The following is a 16178-nucleotide window of genomic DNA, read 5'->3' as shown; positions in this document are numbered from 1 at the left end:
ATGTAGTTACAAAGAAGAAAAAAAGTTTCAGGTACTTTATCAGTGACAAACTTTTCATCCGATATTTTGGAAGGGGAGGTGGGTGGAGGGGTGATCAGATCACTCAGATTGGGATACCTTTGGCAGTAGCCAGTATACCTGTGTCCTACCAAACCAGATATACCACTGGTAATCAAACCATTTAAAAATTTAACTTATTATTATACTACGTGGCTCTTCCTTGAAGTTAACCAAGTGGCTGACATACTGACAGGAAATTACACAGTGACATATAGTCTCAGGTATTCTGGCAGCATTTGTGTAGCAACATTTCTATAACACACACTTGTTTAATTCATAACTGCGTGACAGATATAAGAGCCACAGGTATTAAATTAGTGATGACATCACGAGTGATATGTAATGATTGATTAGTGTAATAAGTGATTAGTGATACTCAGAGGGATAAAACTAGCTACACTCTTTGGAAAACTATCAAGGTGAAAAACAATAAATTGTCAAGCAAACACACTCTAATAGAGCAGTCATACTCTAATAGAATATTCAGCAAATCTGAATGGAAAAATTCATCTTGCAAACTGTGACCTACTGCACATATATAAAGAACCTTGCATGTGAGGATCAAAGCAAAAAAAAGGCCATTCTGTAATAGCCATACAGAATGCAACTGTTCTATATTGGGCAGTTATAGAACACTTTGATAAACCCACAGTTCTATACCGTATAGTGGGAAATTTTCGAGGGATGAAACTTTCGTGAAACTGTGCAAAATATGATTTTCACGTTTTTTTAATTCACGAAAGTCTAGAAAGCGGGTAATAGCTATGTGTATAAACTGAACACAATTATATTTTCATGAAGCTATCATCACTCACAAAATTCGCGAAAGTTTCGTCCCTCGAAAATTTTTGGCTATATGGTATCAGGTAGTTATAGAACTACACATGACACACTAGTGTGTGCGGCCTAGCCTGCTGTGTGAACAATCACCCATTCTGGCCAGTACAACCAATCAACCAAGCTAGTCTAGGCTGATAGCCTGGATGACCAGTCAACCCAACCAATAAGAGCAGAACCACTGGATATAATTTATAGACATACTTGAATATTTCGGTGATGGTTACTTGTGGTCAGCAGCAGAGAACGTTCTTACTACATTGTGTTCACATAAACGGATGAGTCCTAGGAATTTCACAGAAATATGCTTATTATTAAGTACCACAATCAAAAAGTTTTAGCCGTTAAAGTATTCTTTGAGTGTTATATTTGATGTATAGCATGAGCCTAGGCAGTGTTTTAATGGTTATAGAGAACCGTCAACTTAAGGTATTCACAAGATATATGAAACAATTAGAAACTCACGGAGTAGTCTTATCATTGGTAGAATAAATAGGTTGTGTTGTACTGTACAGAGACAAGATGGGAGGTGGTGGCCTCGAACCTGGGCATTTGTGGACTAGGATTTGTTTGGACTGGTTTGCATTTTGGTTTGGTTTGGATTTGGACTGGTTTGCATTTTTAGGTTCTGGACTAGTCTGTCTTCACCTTGTGCTATATTTGTCTCTCATCCACTCTTTTATGTGCTATATTTGACGTATAGTACTCACAGCAGCGCTTTAACTCTTACATACTACATACATACATATATATATCACTTTCACATCTCAGATCAAAGAAGCCACCCGGGCTAAATTTCATATGTAGCCCAGCTAGCCAGGCTACTTACGAAATGTAGCCGGGTTACAACTGGGCAGCGATTATATAGACGTTGAGGCTGAAATCGATTGTGGGGATCGATTAATACTCTATGTGATTAAGATGTATGACTTGGATTTTGTTGTGAAAACCACTTAGACAGAGAGTGTTTTGTTATCCTTGCCATCCTATGAGTTGAAAAATATTGGGCTAAGGTGAGAACTAGTGCTATAGCTTATTCACCAATAGTTTCCACACATTTTCGAATATGGACACACCCCCATCACCAAGCTACAGTGCTGGGAAAGTTACTTTGTAAAAGTAACTAGTTAAATATTACATATTACTTGCAACTGAACTATTTAGTTACAGTTACGTAATACTCATAAAATAAAGCAACTATAATAATATTACATATTATATTACTTTGTGTCCACGGCCTTAAGCTGTCACGTGTGAAACTACCACTTTATCACATGACATGATTGCGTTGTTGGACAATGTGCAAATCTTGGTTATAAGTAAGAAGCTGGTAAATAAGCTTCATCCAGTAGGCTTCATTACTCCGTTGTGGCTAGGCGTTACTCAGAAGATAACTAACGAGATTAGTAACTTCGTTACCTGTAGTAATAATATTACGTAATATTAGATTCGTTACAGTAACTATATTACTTAGGTAACGCATTACATTTGTAAGTAAAGTAACTTGAGTTATATTAACTGTTTTTATAGCGTATTTCGTTATATTACTTAGTTACCACAAAAGTAATAATATTATGTAATGCGTTACTTATGTAACGCGTTACTCCCAACACTGCAAAGCTACCACTCTGCACGGACTAACCACTCTAGAAGGAAGCTTACCTATCTAGGCCCTGTAGTGAACTCCATCATTTTTCCATAAACAATTTGATAGCATTGATTAAAACATTAAATTTGCGTAACCAAAATTTTCCGTGATATCTCTAGGATATGTCCGTTTATCATACCAGAACGTACTAGCTGCTGACCCATAATCAAAAATTTTAGGTATGCATATATAATACATCCAGTGGCTGCACTCGTATTGGCTTGGGTGATTGATTGCCCTGTACAGGCTATCAGCCTGATAAGTATTACATATTAGCTGTAACACGGGGCATGGCGAGGGCATACATATCAGGCAAAGCCCTTATAATTATTACATATGTGACCTAATTTTAGAAAACCGTCAATCTACGCACAATAGTACTTTTGTAATAAAACACATTTATGTAAAAACATTGGGTAAAAAGTGCAAGCTACAGAAAAAAATTATGCAAGTTTTTATCACCTTGCTGGTTGGTGAATTGACCCTTCTGTGGATAAATCCTGAGCATCATTGTGTTCCCTCATTCATAGGGAGTTCAAAAATCCTTGTTTCATCTTCATACACAGGTGGGTTTCTGAGTTACAGACGTTAGTTTACATTGCAGTTACGAAAGAATTTACGACAATCTTTCTTCAATGAATTCACCTTCCTTCTGGATCACAGAAGAATACCTTTGGCAAAAACTATACCTTGGTAGATTCACAAATTCATGGCAAATACAATGAGCAAAGATTCAACTCCGTATGCCATTATATCAGTAAGTTATGATGGTATATGTAAGCGCCTGTAGATTATTTTCTCGGTGTCTTCTGTACATATTGATTTTTTCGCTCATCCAGCTGTCTTGTTGTATTTCCCACACTGCTTAACTTATTAAGCTGAAACTTAGCCGGTCCATTCCTCTGTCTGTCTCTGTAGACAACAAAGAACCAATAAAAGGAATCTTTATAAATATGCATATATCGACGGTTTTCTAAAATTAGGTCACATATATACTAGTACAATTAAAAAATAGTAATTTAAAAATGAAGTAGGTTCCAGCAATAAAAGTAGTGAAGCAAGAGATATTTATTTATTTATTTATTACTGTGTAGAAACTCTACAGAGCATGACACAGATACAAAGTGATTACTTAATGCTATATCTACATCTAAAATAAATAACTACAGTAGTCCCTCGATTATCTGAACTTTCAGTTATCCAAACTCGATGACTGTTCTATTAGAGTATTTTATATATAAAGTGTGCATTCTATTAGAGTAATCGAGCAAGGCTTTGTATATAAATGAATGGGTTTTGATTATCCGAACTTTCCGATTATCTGAACACACACAGGGCCCAACGATTTCGGATAATCGAGGGACCACTGTATACAATAATTCTTTAAGATCATTCAAAGATGGCTGGTTGACTATGTTTTCTGGGAGATTGCTCCATAATTTAATAGATATGAACAATGGTAGCTAGCCTGTGTGGGAAAATCCCTACATTGGCATATTACCACCACCTGTTCAATGAGATAGACTAGCTATTATCATTTGCTTCAAATTTTATCGCTGGAACCCTACTTTAATTATTACTTTTTGTTACAGCTCTGATATAGCTAAATGTGTGTGTGAATGTTCTATTAGAGTATCTAGATTTCGCTGCTAAGTAATACATTAAAGGTGTGGTTCATTGCAGCTAGGCCATTAAGGGAGTCAGTCACTCAGCTCTAATTAGGGTGTGGCAGCATGTTCTAATTGTTTAAGGGTGTGGTCCTATGCGATCATTTTATAGGTACAGATATACCTACAATATTTACTCCCTCTCAAAGCTTCAAATAGTTTTGTGGCGTCTATGCTCCTCTAAGGAATTTAAAACATGAGAATAGAGATCGCTGAATAAAGAGACAAACCAGCATGTTAAACACACAGAGATCTCTAGGAAAGATATAGAAAATTAATGCTTTGGTATGGTTTCCTTGCATGAGGAAGAAGACGATGGAATTTATTGTGGTGTGAAATGGTGGCCGTGCACTGCTTCATTTGGCCTCTAGCCCTGCAACATGGCAGGCAGACCAACATTAGGGTTTTGGCAACTTTTTGTAAAATTCTATATCCAGCCTCCTGTATGTGTTTTCTTGTTTTAATGCTGTAAATGACTACGGCTATTCCATAAAGGTGATTTTCATCACATATGATATTCCTAGAATGGTTTATAGAAGCAACATTTTGGGCAGCGCCCATCATTTTAGAGGGAAACCTAAACAGTACTACAACACTGTTTCCATCATTGGAACAGTGGCCTCCCTTGATTTCACATAATATTAAGGTCACACATACACCCTTTGCAGATATGTAAGTTATGTGGCATAATGACTACTCTAAACTACACCAGTTTTATTGCAATTGTCTATATATTAAATGTTGTATTCAGGTAGTTGTGGTAAGGCCAACATAATAAGATTCCTTTTTCCGTCTCCTTGAGAGCAACCGGGTAGTGAGAGTGGGCACAGCAATTTATTATTAATAACATTATTTTGGTAAGCCTTCAAAAGAACAATACACTGTTCAATCAACAGACTACCTACAATGGATGCTTTATAGCATTATATAATTATAACATACAATGAAGCACTTTCCAAGAAATAATTAAAGTAACAAGGTAACACTTACTAGAGGATCTACTTGCATCCCAGAATAGCCCAGATTATGGGAATGTCTTTTGCTTTCAAAATAGCTAGTACCCTGTATTTTAAAAATTGTTACTTTAAAAATGAAGTAGGGATCTATGCAATAAAAAGTAGTGAAACAAGAGATGAATGATGGTATTACAGCATAGCTCGGTGGGAAAGTCCCTACTTTGGCACATTAGCTATAATTTTGCTCAATGCCAAAGTAGGGACTTTCCCATCGAGCTATGCTGTAATACCATCATTCATCTCTGGTTTTACCACTTTTTATTGCATGGATCCCTACTTCATATTAAATTAAAATACTATTTTGTTTAGTTTTTTGTTGTAGCACAGCTAGCTAGTTACAGCTTATTAAAGTACATACGTGCCAAAATTGGAGCCTGTAGTAGCGTGCACAGCTTACCTTTGATTGTGGTAGCAGTGGTGCTCAGATCTATGACCTGTCTCATTACGATGGTACGCGTTCTATTTACCCTGGCCGGAAGTTGTTCGAACGAACAGGCCCTTTCAGTTGTCTGGAGCTTAGTCTTGACTAACAGGATGAAGTAATACAATTTCCACTCGAGTACTATCCAATCACATGAATCACTGACTCGCTGATCTCGCCGTCCGGCACTGATTGGCTAGGTTAGTGTGTTCAGAGGAACAAGCGGTCAAGTATCAGTCCGCCTCAAATCTCTTCGTCGATTGCAATCCAGGTGTTGGCAAAAGTCGAAGTGACATCTCAGCAGCCTTAATGTTTCATGTGCAACACTTGAAATTATAAGCGCCCCGCTCTTTCAGCAGCATAAGCGCTTTCTGAAATAATTTTGTGGTGTCTACAGAAAAGTGTTGATACAGAAAACTAACGCCTCGGTATGATTTCGATGCTTGAAGAAGAAGACAACCAACCTGATTGAAGATAAAAGGAAAGACAAGGCGTACAGGGCGTATACTTGTCAGAACCCCAAAAGGCACATCCCACTGGTGAGTTTGTTGTTGTGGCGTAAAATGGTGACCGTGCGCTGCTTCGTTTGGGCTCTAGGCTTGTGATTGTGGTCAGGCAGTGAGGCTAAAAGTGGAGTTTTGGGCGATTTAAAAATATATATATATCCGACCACCTGTAAGTGTTTTGTTGTATTTAATGCTGTATTATGTATTATATGGACTAGCACTATTCCGTAAAGGTGATTTTTGCTGTGTAAAAGTCTGTAGGATGATTTTTAAAGGCGGAATTTTGGGCGGCGTGCAAAACATTCACCATGATCCCTACTTAAACGGTACGACTGTACCATTTGATACGTTTCATGTATCTTCAGGTCATCTCTGAAGTTTGCTAGAACAATGGTACAGTATATGTACATTAGACAAAGTATATGTACATTAGACAAAGACATCATGTTGTACTGTATCTACATGTGGGATTGTTACTATTTCACCGCACTGAAAGGTTTTCTATGGCAGTTTTTAAGATGAGAATGCTTTGACTCAATTGTAACAAGTGATTGATAAAAAACAACTACTGTGCTCATAAATAGCTAAATATTGAAACAAAGTTTCAACGATAAACAACAAGCATAAAGGCAAATCACCTTGGCAACGTAAGTTATACTGATACAATCTTGACACCCTTAGTCTATGCAATACTTTTCCACGTTTCCTGCTATAAGACTGAACTGGAAACACTTCACTAATGCATTGTTCTAACTTAGGCCTGGCAAACTTGATTACTTGTTTCTCATCCACAAAAATTTGGATTTCCATGTGGGCAGGAGGTCATTTTTCATTATTCATTATTAAGAAAATACTCCAAATCAAGCTGTCTGTTACTATAAAGGTAAAGCCTTTTAAGAACTACAATGTATACTTACATTTTACCATCGTTTCTGAGGTGCAAGTGACATTTGCTGTGCCGTAAAATGATATGATAGCCAGCCTTCTTAGCATCAAAAATACGTGTGCATGTGATTGATAACAGCAATAATGAAATTAGATGCGGTGGGGTAAAAATGGATGCGGGCAGGGATGAGAAACAATTAATAAAGTTTGCCTGGCCTTATGTAAAGCTCTATTGGACACAATACTCACCTAACAATATCCAAAAATGAATGCAATGTATCAGTATTGGGGATATCACTAATCTCCTCATTATCATCTCCACAACTAATAACACTTCCACTGCCGGGGTGAATGGATACCACCAACACGATGCCCAGCACGACCGCCAGAAATGTGGTAGAAAAGTAATACGCACAAGTCCATGTTCCCAACATGCCTGACGTCTTCAAATCCACCGCTCCCAGACCCGTCAGAAGGCTAAACACAATCAGCGGGAGAATAAGGATCTTAAGTATATTGAGGAAGATTTCTCCCGGGAAGGATATTAGCTCAATGGCGTCATTGGATGGTTCGAAAGGTTGTACAATTATTCCTATAGCAACTCCAATGAGCACTCCAGCAATGGTGAACACCAGCAAAGGATTAGCTATAATAATTCTTCCAACGCGCTTGGTAAACAAGACGCATTTCCTTCTTACTGGAGAACCATTAGACAGCAATAATTCTCTCTCCTCACAGTGTTCATCCATATTTGCTCTGCGCTATCGATAATGGGTTTCGATATTTAAAGATTTACAACTAGACTACATCTGTAATTACTAATTACTTTTAATTACTAAACCGCTTGCAAAATGATATCAAGAGGTAGAGTGGCTCCCAGAGAGTTTCCCGACCACAGCATCGTTGTTGTCAACAATCATACTAACGCGAGAAATAGTGTCACATTTAGTGGCGTCAACGGAACATCGCCTACCTCTTATTCCCGGTCCAACGGATCTGCTGGCGTCTATCAAGAAGACGAGTTGTCCGCGTGTATAGAGTGGTTTAGGGAGAGTCTTCCCAAGGTAGCAAAACACGGCCGTGTAACCTTGAAGGAATTCAAGCAGGCAGCGAAAGTTCTAGACGTGAGTTTAATCAACTATTTGTGTGCCAAGCTACACCCCTAGTCCGCAGCGAAGCCATGCATATGTTACGCATTCATGGGGGTCAAAACAATCCGTTATGCCACACACAACTGAGTTACCAGTCTGTGTAATGATTATAATGAGCTGTTTATCTATCTGTTACATGTTTAGATAGTTAATTAATAACTGCAATTATCTCAGCTAATCTGGCATTCTCCCCCACTGTGTCAGTAGCTATTCACTAAGATGTGTTAAATGTTTTATAAAAATCAGTTGTTGTAGTGACCCTGGTCACCAAATGATGCGCACGACATACTTGTCTGCTTTTACGATATAAGTTATGTGTTAAGCTAAGGGAGTCATTAGGTAGCTACCTGTCCGCAGTGTGTATTATATACATGTTGTTATACACACTGTGTGTCATACATGTGACAGCTATATGTATAGCAAAAGAATGGTGATCAAGTTTATTGAAACAATCTAATGCATGTGTGTGAGCAATGTGCAAAATTCATCACTCCTTTGTCACTGTAATCATTTAATGATCCTTGTAATAGGCCGGGCAAACTTGATTCCTTGTTTCTCATTGCCACCTGCATTGCTTTACGCCCTACCACATGCACAGCTCTTGAAAAACTGACCACTATTTACAGCAATGATGTTTTTTGTCTCGTTTTAAAAGCAAAGCATTTGCTTTCAGAAGGTCCTTGATAACTCTTAGAGTGACACACATCCTGCATGCTTTTGCTGTGATTTGATAAACCTTTCAACAAATCCCACAAGTAACTTGTCTGCTTATTTGTCAAATTCATGTACACACATTATGCAACTGTACTAGGTCAAAAGTGATACATTGTATGCTGATAGCTGTCACCAACATTCTGGCAAGTCAGTGATGCATATAGTACGTGCATGTGCATGTTAGGATAATTGTACTCAACCATGAGCACTGCTTCATACCCAGATAAAGTTTGCCTATATTTATTTAGGTCGTGGTCTGACCTGGACTAACCAATGCAGTCTGGTCAGACCAATAATCTACGATTGCCGGTAATACTGGTATATTTGCTTAACTGATTTTCCCATGGCACTACTCACAAGATGGTTGGCCACATATAGTAATTATGTTTTGAGAAATGACTTATGGATGAAGCTCTGGCATTCCATTACTTCAGACTCTAATCTGTTCATGGTAAAGCCAACCTGTCTTTTATAAACATGATTTACTAGTCAGACTTGCCATGAAGCTTGATCTATATGGTTATTCCATTGTTCATGACCAAAACTCTTAATCAGAGGGCTATGTTGTTGCTGCTGAAATTTTTATAGTCTGACTGTTATAAAGTATACGGCTATTAATTTTGTTGTCTGTTGTTACTCATTTGGATGACCAATGTATTGAAGTTCACAACTGTGTATATCCTTTGTAATTTTAGGGGTTTGCTGAAAATTTATTCAAACTTTTCGACTCTGACTGCAGTGGAGCTGTTAGCCTACAAGAGCTGGTTGGAGGATTAGGAAGACTAACAGTGTATGTGATTATGTGTACGTGTGGAGTGGTCTCATAATTGCAAGTGACATGCTAAGGGACACTCAGCAGTTTATGCATGTTCTTCTGTGAACGTGTTATACTGTAATGTAGAGCAGTGAACCTTCAATCCAGTGGTAATATGCTTGTCTTCATTTATGCGTGATGTGCTATAGAGAAATATAAAAATGATTGTACAGTATACTTTGTAATGACGTGCAGTCTCAGATCTGGTATATATCAGTACTGTACATGCGTGTATAATCTATAACATGAAGCAGTTCTCCCTCTACAATCTGCTACCTCTTTGGTGCTATGGCTAATGTTTATTTGATGGTGCTTTATGGCAAAAGTGCATAAAAGCATCAAATTATAATGGAGAACATGACAACCCAGTGCAAGTAGTTATAGTACGGCCTGCTCATATCAATACACTGTCTTCTAATGCTCTTTTGCTGCATTAATACTTTTCAGTATGACTTGTGAGTATCATTGCTTACCACTAGTGTCCTACTGTATGCATTTAACTGTTACAGTATCTGATACCCGGCCACTGTACTCACATACATACATAATTTGCTGCAGAATTATATGCATTTTATAGCAGCTTGTTATACCCCATCAGCAGTAACACAGATATGCTATTGTGTACAGACACTATAGACTGTTTACCTGCTACAAGTCCAACCAACTTTGAATTCATAACAATGATATGTCATACCTAGCATACCAAGAATTTTGATGGCTTTGTAAGTGTGTGTACACTATGGTCTATATGATAAATAAACACAAATTGGTGAAGTGGTAAATGGGGAGTTTAAATGGGGGTTTATTATACCAAATTTAATCAGTACATAATGGATGGAAAGCTAGGAGTGTATTTTGTTTGGCAAAACACAGTATCCTCAATTCCTCATTAACAGATTAAGACACATGGCAATGTGTAATGTTTGTCAAGTATGAGTAACTTCTTTGATGATCATCCATAACATCATCAAACCTTGTTATGTACAAAGGAAATTTCTGTGCATGTGTGTGCGTGTGTGTGTGTGCGCATGTGTGTGTGTGTCAGCGTTGAAACCGGGTCGGGTCAACCGTGTCACATTTTCTCCGGATCATCTGGGTCCAACCCGGTTTACAAATTATCTGGGTCTGACCCGGATTGGATCACGTGAGAAACGAAATTGTTTGTTTGATGACATGGAAACTTATAAACGCTAGTCGTGTAGCTCTTTCATGAGCCACGCCCACTTATCGCATTACAAACATACGCTCAGCCATGTCCATTTATTAGCAAGTGCAGTCTGTAGCATGAAACTGTGTCCGTTGCTGTCTGCAAGCTTACGTGGAGCCATGCCCACTACTTGATTATTGTACGAGTTGTATATAGTCTAGTCTTGCAGCAGGATAAGTACTGTTGTGCAGACTTTTGTGAGCCACACCCACTTCAATATATCGGGAAATTGTAATACTAGGTATGCATGAAGCCACACCCAATTGCTGTCTGTAAACTCACAGTAGCTACGTGGAACCAAAACCCACTGACTGATTTAAATTATAAACTTACCGGCTTAGTTATCACATAACTACTTGTTTACTCAACACGAATCGAACGCTCAAAACGTAGTCTCGCTTGCTCAAGACTATCCGAAACATAGCTCTTATCGCACGCCTTGGTTTTGATTAATCCGTGTCAAATCCGGGCCTGACCCGGATTGCTATCCGGGTCAGTGGGTCAGCCAGGTCAGCTGTAGTGACCCAGTTTCAACGCTGGTGTATGGGTGTGTGTGTGTGTGTGTGTGTGTGTGTGTGATAGTGCGAAGGTGCTTGACGTATCATACAGCTTGCTAGAAATCTTGAAATCTCTATATAGTTGTTTTGATATTATTTTGAAAATCTTAGGAAAAAATTTCTGTAGGACCTCTATAAGTGTTACATCATGCTATAAACATCACATGATTTAAGGATAGCAAAAAATCTTTCCTTATAATCTTATACTGAAATCTTGCCAAAACTTTCAGGACATGAGCTGCGGACCTCTAGTACATGTGATGCTGTGCAATAGTATGTGTAGTGCAGTATGTCTGCAGTGTATATATAGAGCTAGTATTTGCATGTGTACAGCTAATGATGTTTGGTTGTTTCCATGTTATAGTCACAGCAGGAAGAACAAAATCCTTCACTGGTTTGAGCAGATATTTGCCTCGGTGTCAGGAGAAGATCAACTACTTCAACTTGACGAGCTGAAACAAGCCTTAGGGATCCATGGGGTAATTCAAAGATAATTAATGTGTTTTGAATATTAGATAACATGTTTTTAATGATCATAAGATATAACTATTAGTTTGACAATGAAGTGTTTAAGTGGCATAGCAAGTAGTTCCTCATCGTAATGGGCAGGTATGTTTTCATAGTACAACTGGGACCTTCCTCTGTTGTTAAAAGATGGTATCAACCCCTGCAAAGAACAGAGCTATATAATAGGTTATGAGGTGTTATTTCTTAGTTCCTAGAACGTTTTTACCAGCTTATGGATGTTGATAACACTGGACGGTTAACACTGCCAGAATTATTGGATGCTTTTAACAAACTAATTTGGTATGAAATGACAGCAGCTTGAAAAAGGTAGTTTTATTTGCTTCCTGCAGCTTGGACAGGGATGCTAAATGGCTTGCTTGGTTTGAACAGCAGTTCTCAATGGTGGCTGGAGAAGATAGACAGATTGACATGGATGAGTTTAAGCGAGCTCTTCATGTGAAGAAGGTTAGATGATGTTTAGTGTTGTTCTTTTAATCAAAGATATATCTCACTTTTGTATAGTCTTTCTTTGCTGAACGGTTCTTTCGACTGTTTGACAGAGACAACAGTGGTACGATTAGTCTTAAAGAGTTGATGGATGGCCTCTCATTGCTCACAAATGGTTCAGAACTAGACAAACTAAATTTTTTGTTCCAAGTTTATGATGTTGATGGTAAGCAAATGTAATCGCAATTTTTCACCTAGTAGCTCATTATGCATAGCAATCAACCATGTCATTTATCAAATTGCTTAGAAATCCTGAGTATTTTACTCTTCTAGGTAACGGGCATATTGACTTTGATGAGCTTCGCTTAGTGCTAAAATCTTGCATGGATGAAAGTGCTTTGAAATTTTCTGAGGACAAATTGGATGAGTTGACTCGAGCATTATTTGAAGATGCTGATACAGATAACAGTGGTACAATTAGCTTTGAAGAACTACAAGCAGAGTTAGACAAACATCCCGGAGTGGTGGAAAACCTTACAATCAGGTAAGCTTAGTTACAGCAAAGTTGTGTAAATAAAAACTGTCTTTTAGTGCTGCTAACTGGCTAAAACCGCCATCTCCTAAGAAAAAGAGTGTTTCAGATATCATTCCTGCCCAGTTGAAGTGGAAGTACATCCGTAATAATCTGCGATCAGTAATTTATGTTGTTCTGTTTGTACTAATCAATATTGGCCTATTCACACTTGGTGTATGCCTGTACTATGAGAGTGGACCATGGATAGCTATAGCCAGAGGAGGTGGTCAATGTCTTAATTTCAATCCAGTGTTGGTGATTGTGTTGATGTTCCGTCGTTGTCTCACATGGATACGCTCAACTCGACTGGCCAACTTCCTCCCTCTTGATCAACATATTGAGCTTCACAAGTTAACTGGTTTTGCCATCACCTTGTTCGGCGTCATCCATTTTATTGCTCATGCAATCAACCTTGGTAAGTACAGTAAATTTTGTGTTTCTAAATGTTGCTAAATATTTTAAATGCAGGCATCTTTGTTAGCAAATGTGTTTTAAAGTTCTGCTATATACTGTGTTTGTTTAGCACATTTCCTAACTTGCTGTTCAGACAGATGCATTATTTCATATTCTATCAATCATTAATTTTGTTGCAGTGTTGAATCCAGACCTGTTACCATTACGGAGTTACTTTGATGATGATGATAACAACACAAACTCTACTAATCCTGATTGGGTAGAAAGTACTGCAGGAATAACTGGAGCACTGCTCCTCATTATCTTAGTAATAATGGTTGTCTGTTCTCTACCCTTTGTCAGAAGAAATGGATACTTTCAGGTATGTTATAATATTCACGTTGAACATTGTAAATAACATACTTCATTAGGTGTTTTACTGGACTCACCTCTTGTTTGTCCTATTTTACATTTTACTAATACTACATGGACGAAATTTCTGGAAGTGGTTCCTTGTACCTGGAGCCATATATATACTGGAGAGAATTATGAGGTCCAAATGGGTAAAACTTGCAAAGTACGGCAGAACGTTCATTTCTGAAGGCATTCTACTTCCTTCAAGAGTAATACAAGGATAGCTTAGAGATGTGGTTATAATTTATTTTCTATAGGTGTCACACCTGGTACTGACAAGACCTACAAACTTCACTTATCAACCTGGGGACTATGTGTTCATTCAGATTCCATGTATTGCCAAGTATGAATGGCATCCATTCACAATCAGTTCAGCTCCAGAGCAAAAAGGGTTTTTATGGTTACATATAAGATCTGTCGGTACTTGGACTAACAAACTATACGAGTTCTTTGAGTACAGAAACATGGAAAATGAACGTCGCATGATCGCAATGCAACTGCCAAGGGACCAACAGGTACAGCAAACACATGAACTAGAACAAGCTGTCCAGGCTCTTGAAGATGAGGGAGATTATTACCAGATGTGTAACATTGTTGATGCCCACCCATTGGCTCCTCAACAAACCAGTTTTCACAATGATACAAAGGTTCCGTCACATTCCGATGTGTCGGTTGCTTCACTGACTCATGGACAGAACTTCTCTCACATGTACAAACCTCCCAATGTGATCCATGTACAAATGGACTCTGATGAAGAGAAGGGAATAGAGGTAAACATTAGTATGTAAAATACTCTAATAAAGCAGTCAATACTTCTCCCTGCAGGTCTACATAGATGGACCATATGGGACATCTTCTACTCACATATTCCAGGCTGAACATGCTGTACTGATAGGAGCAGGGATAGGTGTTACCCCATATGCCTCCATACTGCAGAGCATTGTAATGAGATATCGTAATGTCCGGCAAGTGTGCCCAAAGTGTAATCACTGCTGGACTGGAGACCTCTCCTCTTCCATCATGACTCTGAAGAAGGTGAGACAAGGCTAAAATAGTATGATCCATCAGAAATTTACTGCTTGCACCAATCTTTATGTTCTAGGTTGATTTCTTCTGGATTAATAGAGACCAGAAGTCATTTGAATGGTTTGTCAGTTTGTTGAGTGAGCTGGAGATAGAGCAGAGTGAACATAGTGGATTTGATCGCTTCCTGGAAATGCACATGTATATGACATCAGCACTGTCAAAGACAGACATGAAGGCCATAGGACTACAAATGGCATTGGATCTCATTCACAAGAAAGAAAAACGTGACCTCATCACAGGATTAAAAACACGGACCCAAGCTGGCAGACCAAACTGGAATCAAGTAAGATACAATATTACACCAGTGGCTTCTCACAGTAGTTTTGAAATGTCACTTGCATGCTATTCTCACAGGCATAGCAACCCAGGGGGACTGGTGACCAAATATTACTTTGTTAAAAGATCAAGTTATTCTAATAGAACAGTCAGTCATTCTAACAGATATCAATAAACTCTAGAAGAGCATGCACTGTGCATGCTGGATGTACCCTGCACACTGTAAGAGCTTGACATCTATCTGGGCCAGTATCCCCTAGATTAAAAAATCTTGCTATATACCCTATGATTCTAAGAATAGTGATGTTGGTCTATACAATATCAAACATACAGGTAGTGTGTATCACTAGTCCAATTTTTCCAGTCACATTCTTCCTTACTTATTTATAAGTTAGCACTTGCTTCCTACGTAGCTAGGAAAGCCATAAATACAATTGGGCTGTGTTTTGGTCACCAGTACTTGTGTATATGTGTACCCGTTGCGTTGTTAAAGGTATTTCAAAAGTTGGAAAATGAAAGAAAAGGAAAAGTCACTATCTTCTTCTGTGGGTCTCCAGCAATCAGCAAAATTCTAAAGGCAAAATGCTCAGAATACAACTTTGAATTCCGAAAAGAAAACTTCTAGTAGACACTATACAATTCAGTCAGGACAAACCTCATCATCGAACATTCCCCACATCCGTTCTTCATAAATGATGTCCGTCTCACAAAATAATATTTCTGTTGTATGTACTTAACAATGGCATGTATTAATACACAAAAATGATATCATCACTGGTGTACACTTAGACTACTCCAAATTAGTGAGAACATAGTTCCTGTCCTCTGGCTACACCATTTCCAAGTATTAATCAATTCACATTAATGGTCATTATTGCCATTTCTCATGAAAAATTCCATGTGCTACTAAATGGAGGCTTTATGTGAGAGCTTATTAGAAGTAGAATATTTTGGCAGTTTCTGGCTCTCAAGGTGGCTCTTTGAAATCTGGTCAGATA

General features: G+C 38.2%; 2 protein-coding genes across 5 annotated transcripts in view; one reads left to right on the top strand and one right to left on the bottom strand.

Moving 5' to 3' along the window:
* LOC136256995 (excitatory amino acid transporter 1-like) overlaps positions 1 to 8225 on the bottom strand; it is a 14932-nt gene extending 6707 nt beyond the window's left edge. The window contains exons 1-2 of one of the 3 annotated variants that reach the window (XM_066050088.1): positions 8014 to 8225; positions 7290 to 7961 (exon numbers count right to left, since the gene is read on the bottom strand). In XM_066050088.1, coding sequence (XP_065906160.1) covers positions 7290 to 7789 — 500 coding nt within the window. In that variant the 5' untranslated portion in view covers positions 7790 to 7961; positions 8014 to 8225. Of the gene's footprint in view, positions 1 to 3007; positions 3273 to 7289; positions 7962 to 8013 lie in introns of those variants that run through there. The other 2 variants (XM_066050087.1, XM_066050089.1) reach the window with 2 other exon arrangements.
* LOC136256993 (NADPH oxidase 5-like) lies at positions 7868 to 15970 on the top strand. Of its 2 annotated transcripts, XM_066050084.1 has the most exons (14): positions 7868 to 8164; positions 9601 to 9695; positions 11848 to 11962; positions 12199 to 12290; positions 12341 to 12455; positions 12513 to 12663; positions 12771 to 12981; positions 13029 to 13426; positions 13605 to 13786; positions 13836 to 14027; positions 14076 to 14588; positions 14644 to 14853; positions 14921 to 15187; positions 15674 to 15970. In XM_066050084.1, the coding sequence occupies exons 1-14, from the start codon at positions 7892 to 7894 to the stop codon at positions 15803 to 15805; spliced, it is 2946 nt and encodes a 981-aa protein (XP_065906156.1). In that variant the 5' UTR covers positions 7868 to 7891; the 3' UTR covers positions 15806 to 15970. The 2 variants fall into 2 exon arrangements, with proteins under 2 accessions (XP_065906156.1, XP_065906157.1); XM_066050085.1 differs by lacking the exons at positions 7868 to 8164; positions 9601 to 9695; positions 12199 to 12290 and having other exon boundaries at positions 11857 to 11962.
* The last annotated feature ends 208 nt before the right edge of the window (positions 15971 to 16178 follow it).

The sequence above is a fragment of the Dysidea avara genome, chromosome 5, assembly GCF_963678975.1.
Source record: "Dysidea avara chromosome 5, odDysAvar1.4, whole genome shotgun sequence".
In the NCBI taxonomy this organism is placed as follows: domain Eukaryota; kingdom Metazoa; phylum Porifera; class Demospongiae; order Dictyoceratida; family Dysideidae; genus Dysidea; species Dysidea avara.
This window is presented reverse-complemented; position numbering and strand designations above follow the sequence as displayed.

Bases quoted from the DNA above. Each gene is read 5' to 3' on its own strand.
- LOC136256993 (XM_066050084.1), top strand. From the start codon at position 7,892: ATGATATCAAGAGGTAGAGTGGCTCCCAGAGAGTTTCCCGACCACAGC. The intron at 12,664-12,770 runs GTAAGCAAATGT...TTACTCTTCTAG, and splicing joins CCAAGTTTATGATGTTGATG to GTAACGGGCATATTGACTTT. The intron at 13,787-13,835 runs GTATGTTATAAT...ATACTTCATTAG, and splicing joins GAAGAAATGGATACTTTCAG to GTGTTTTACTGGACTCACCT.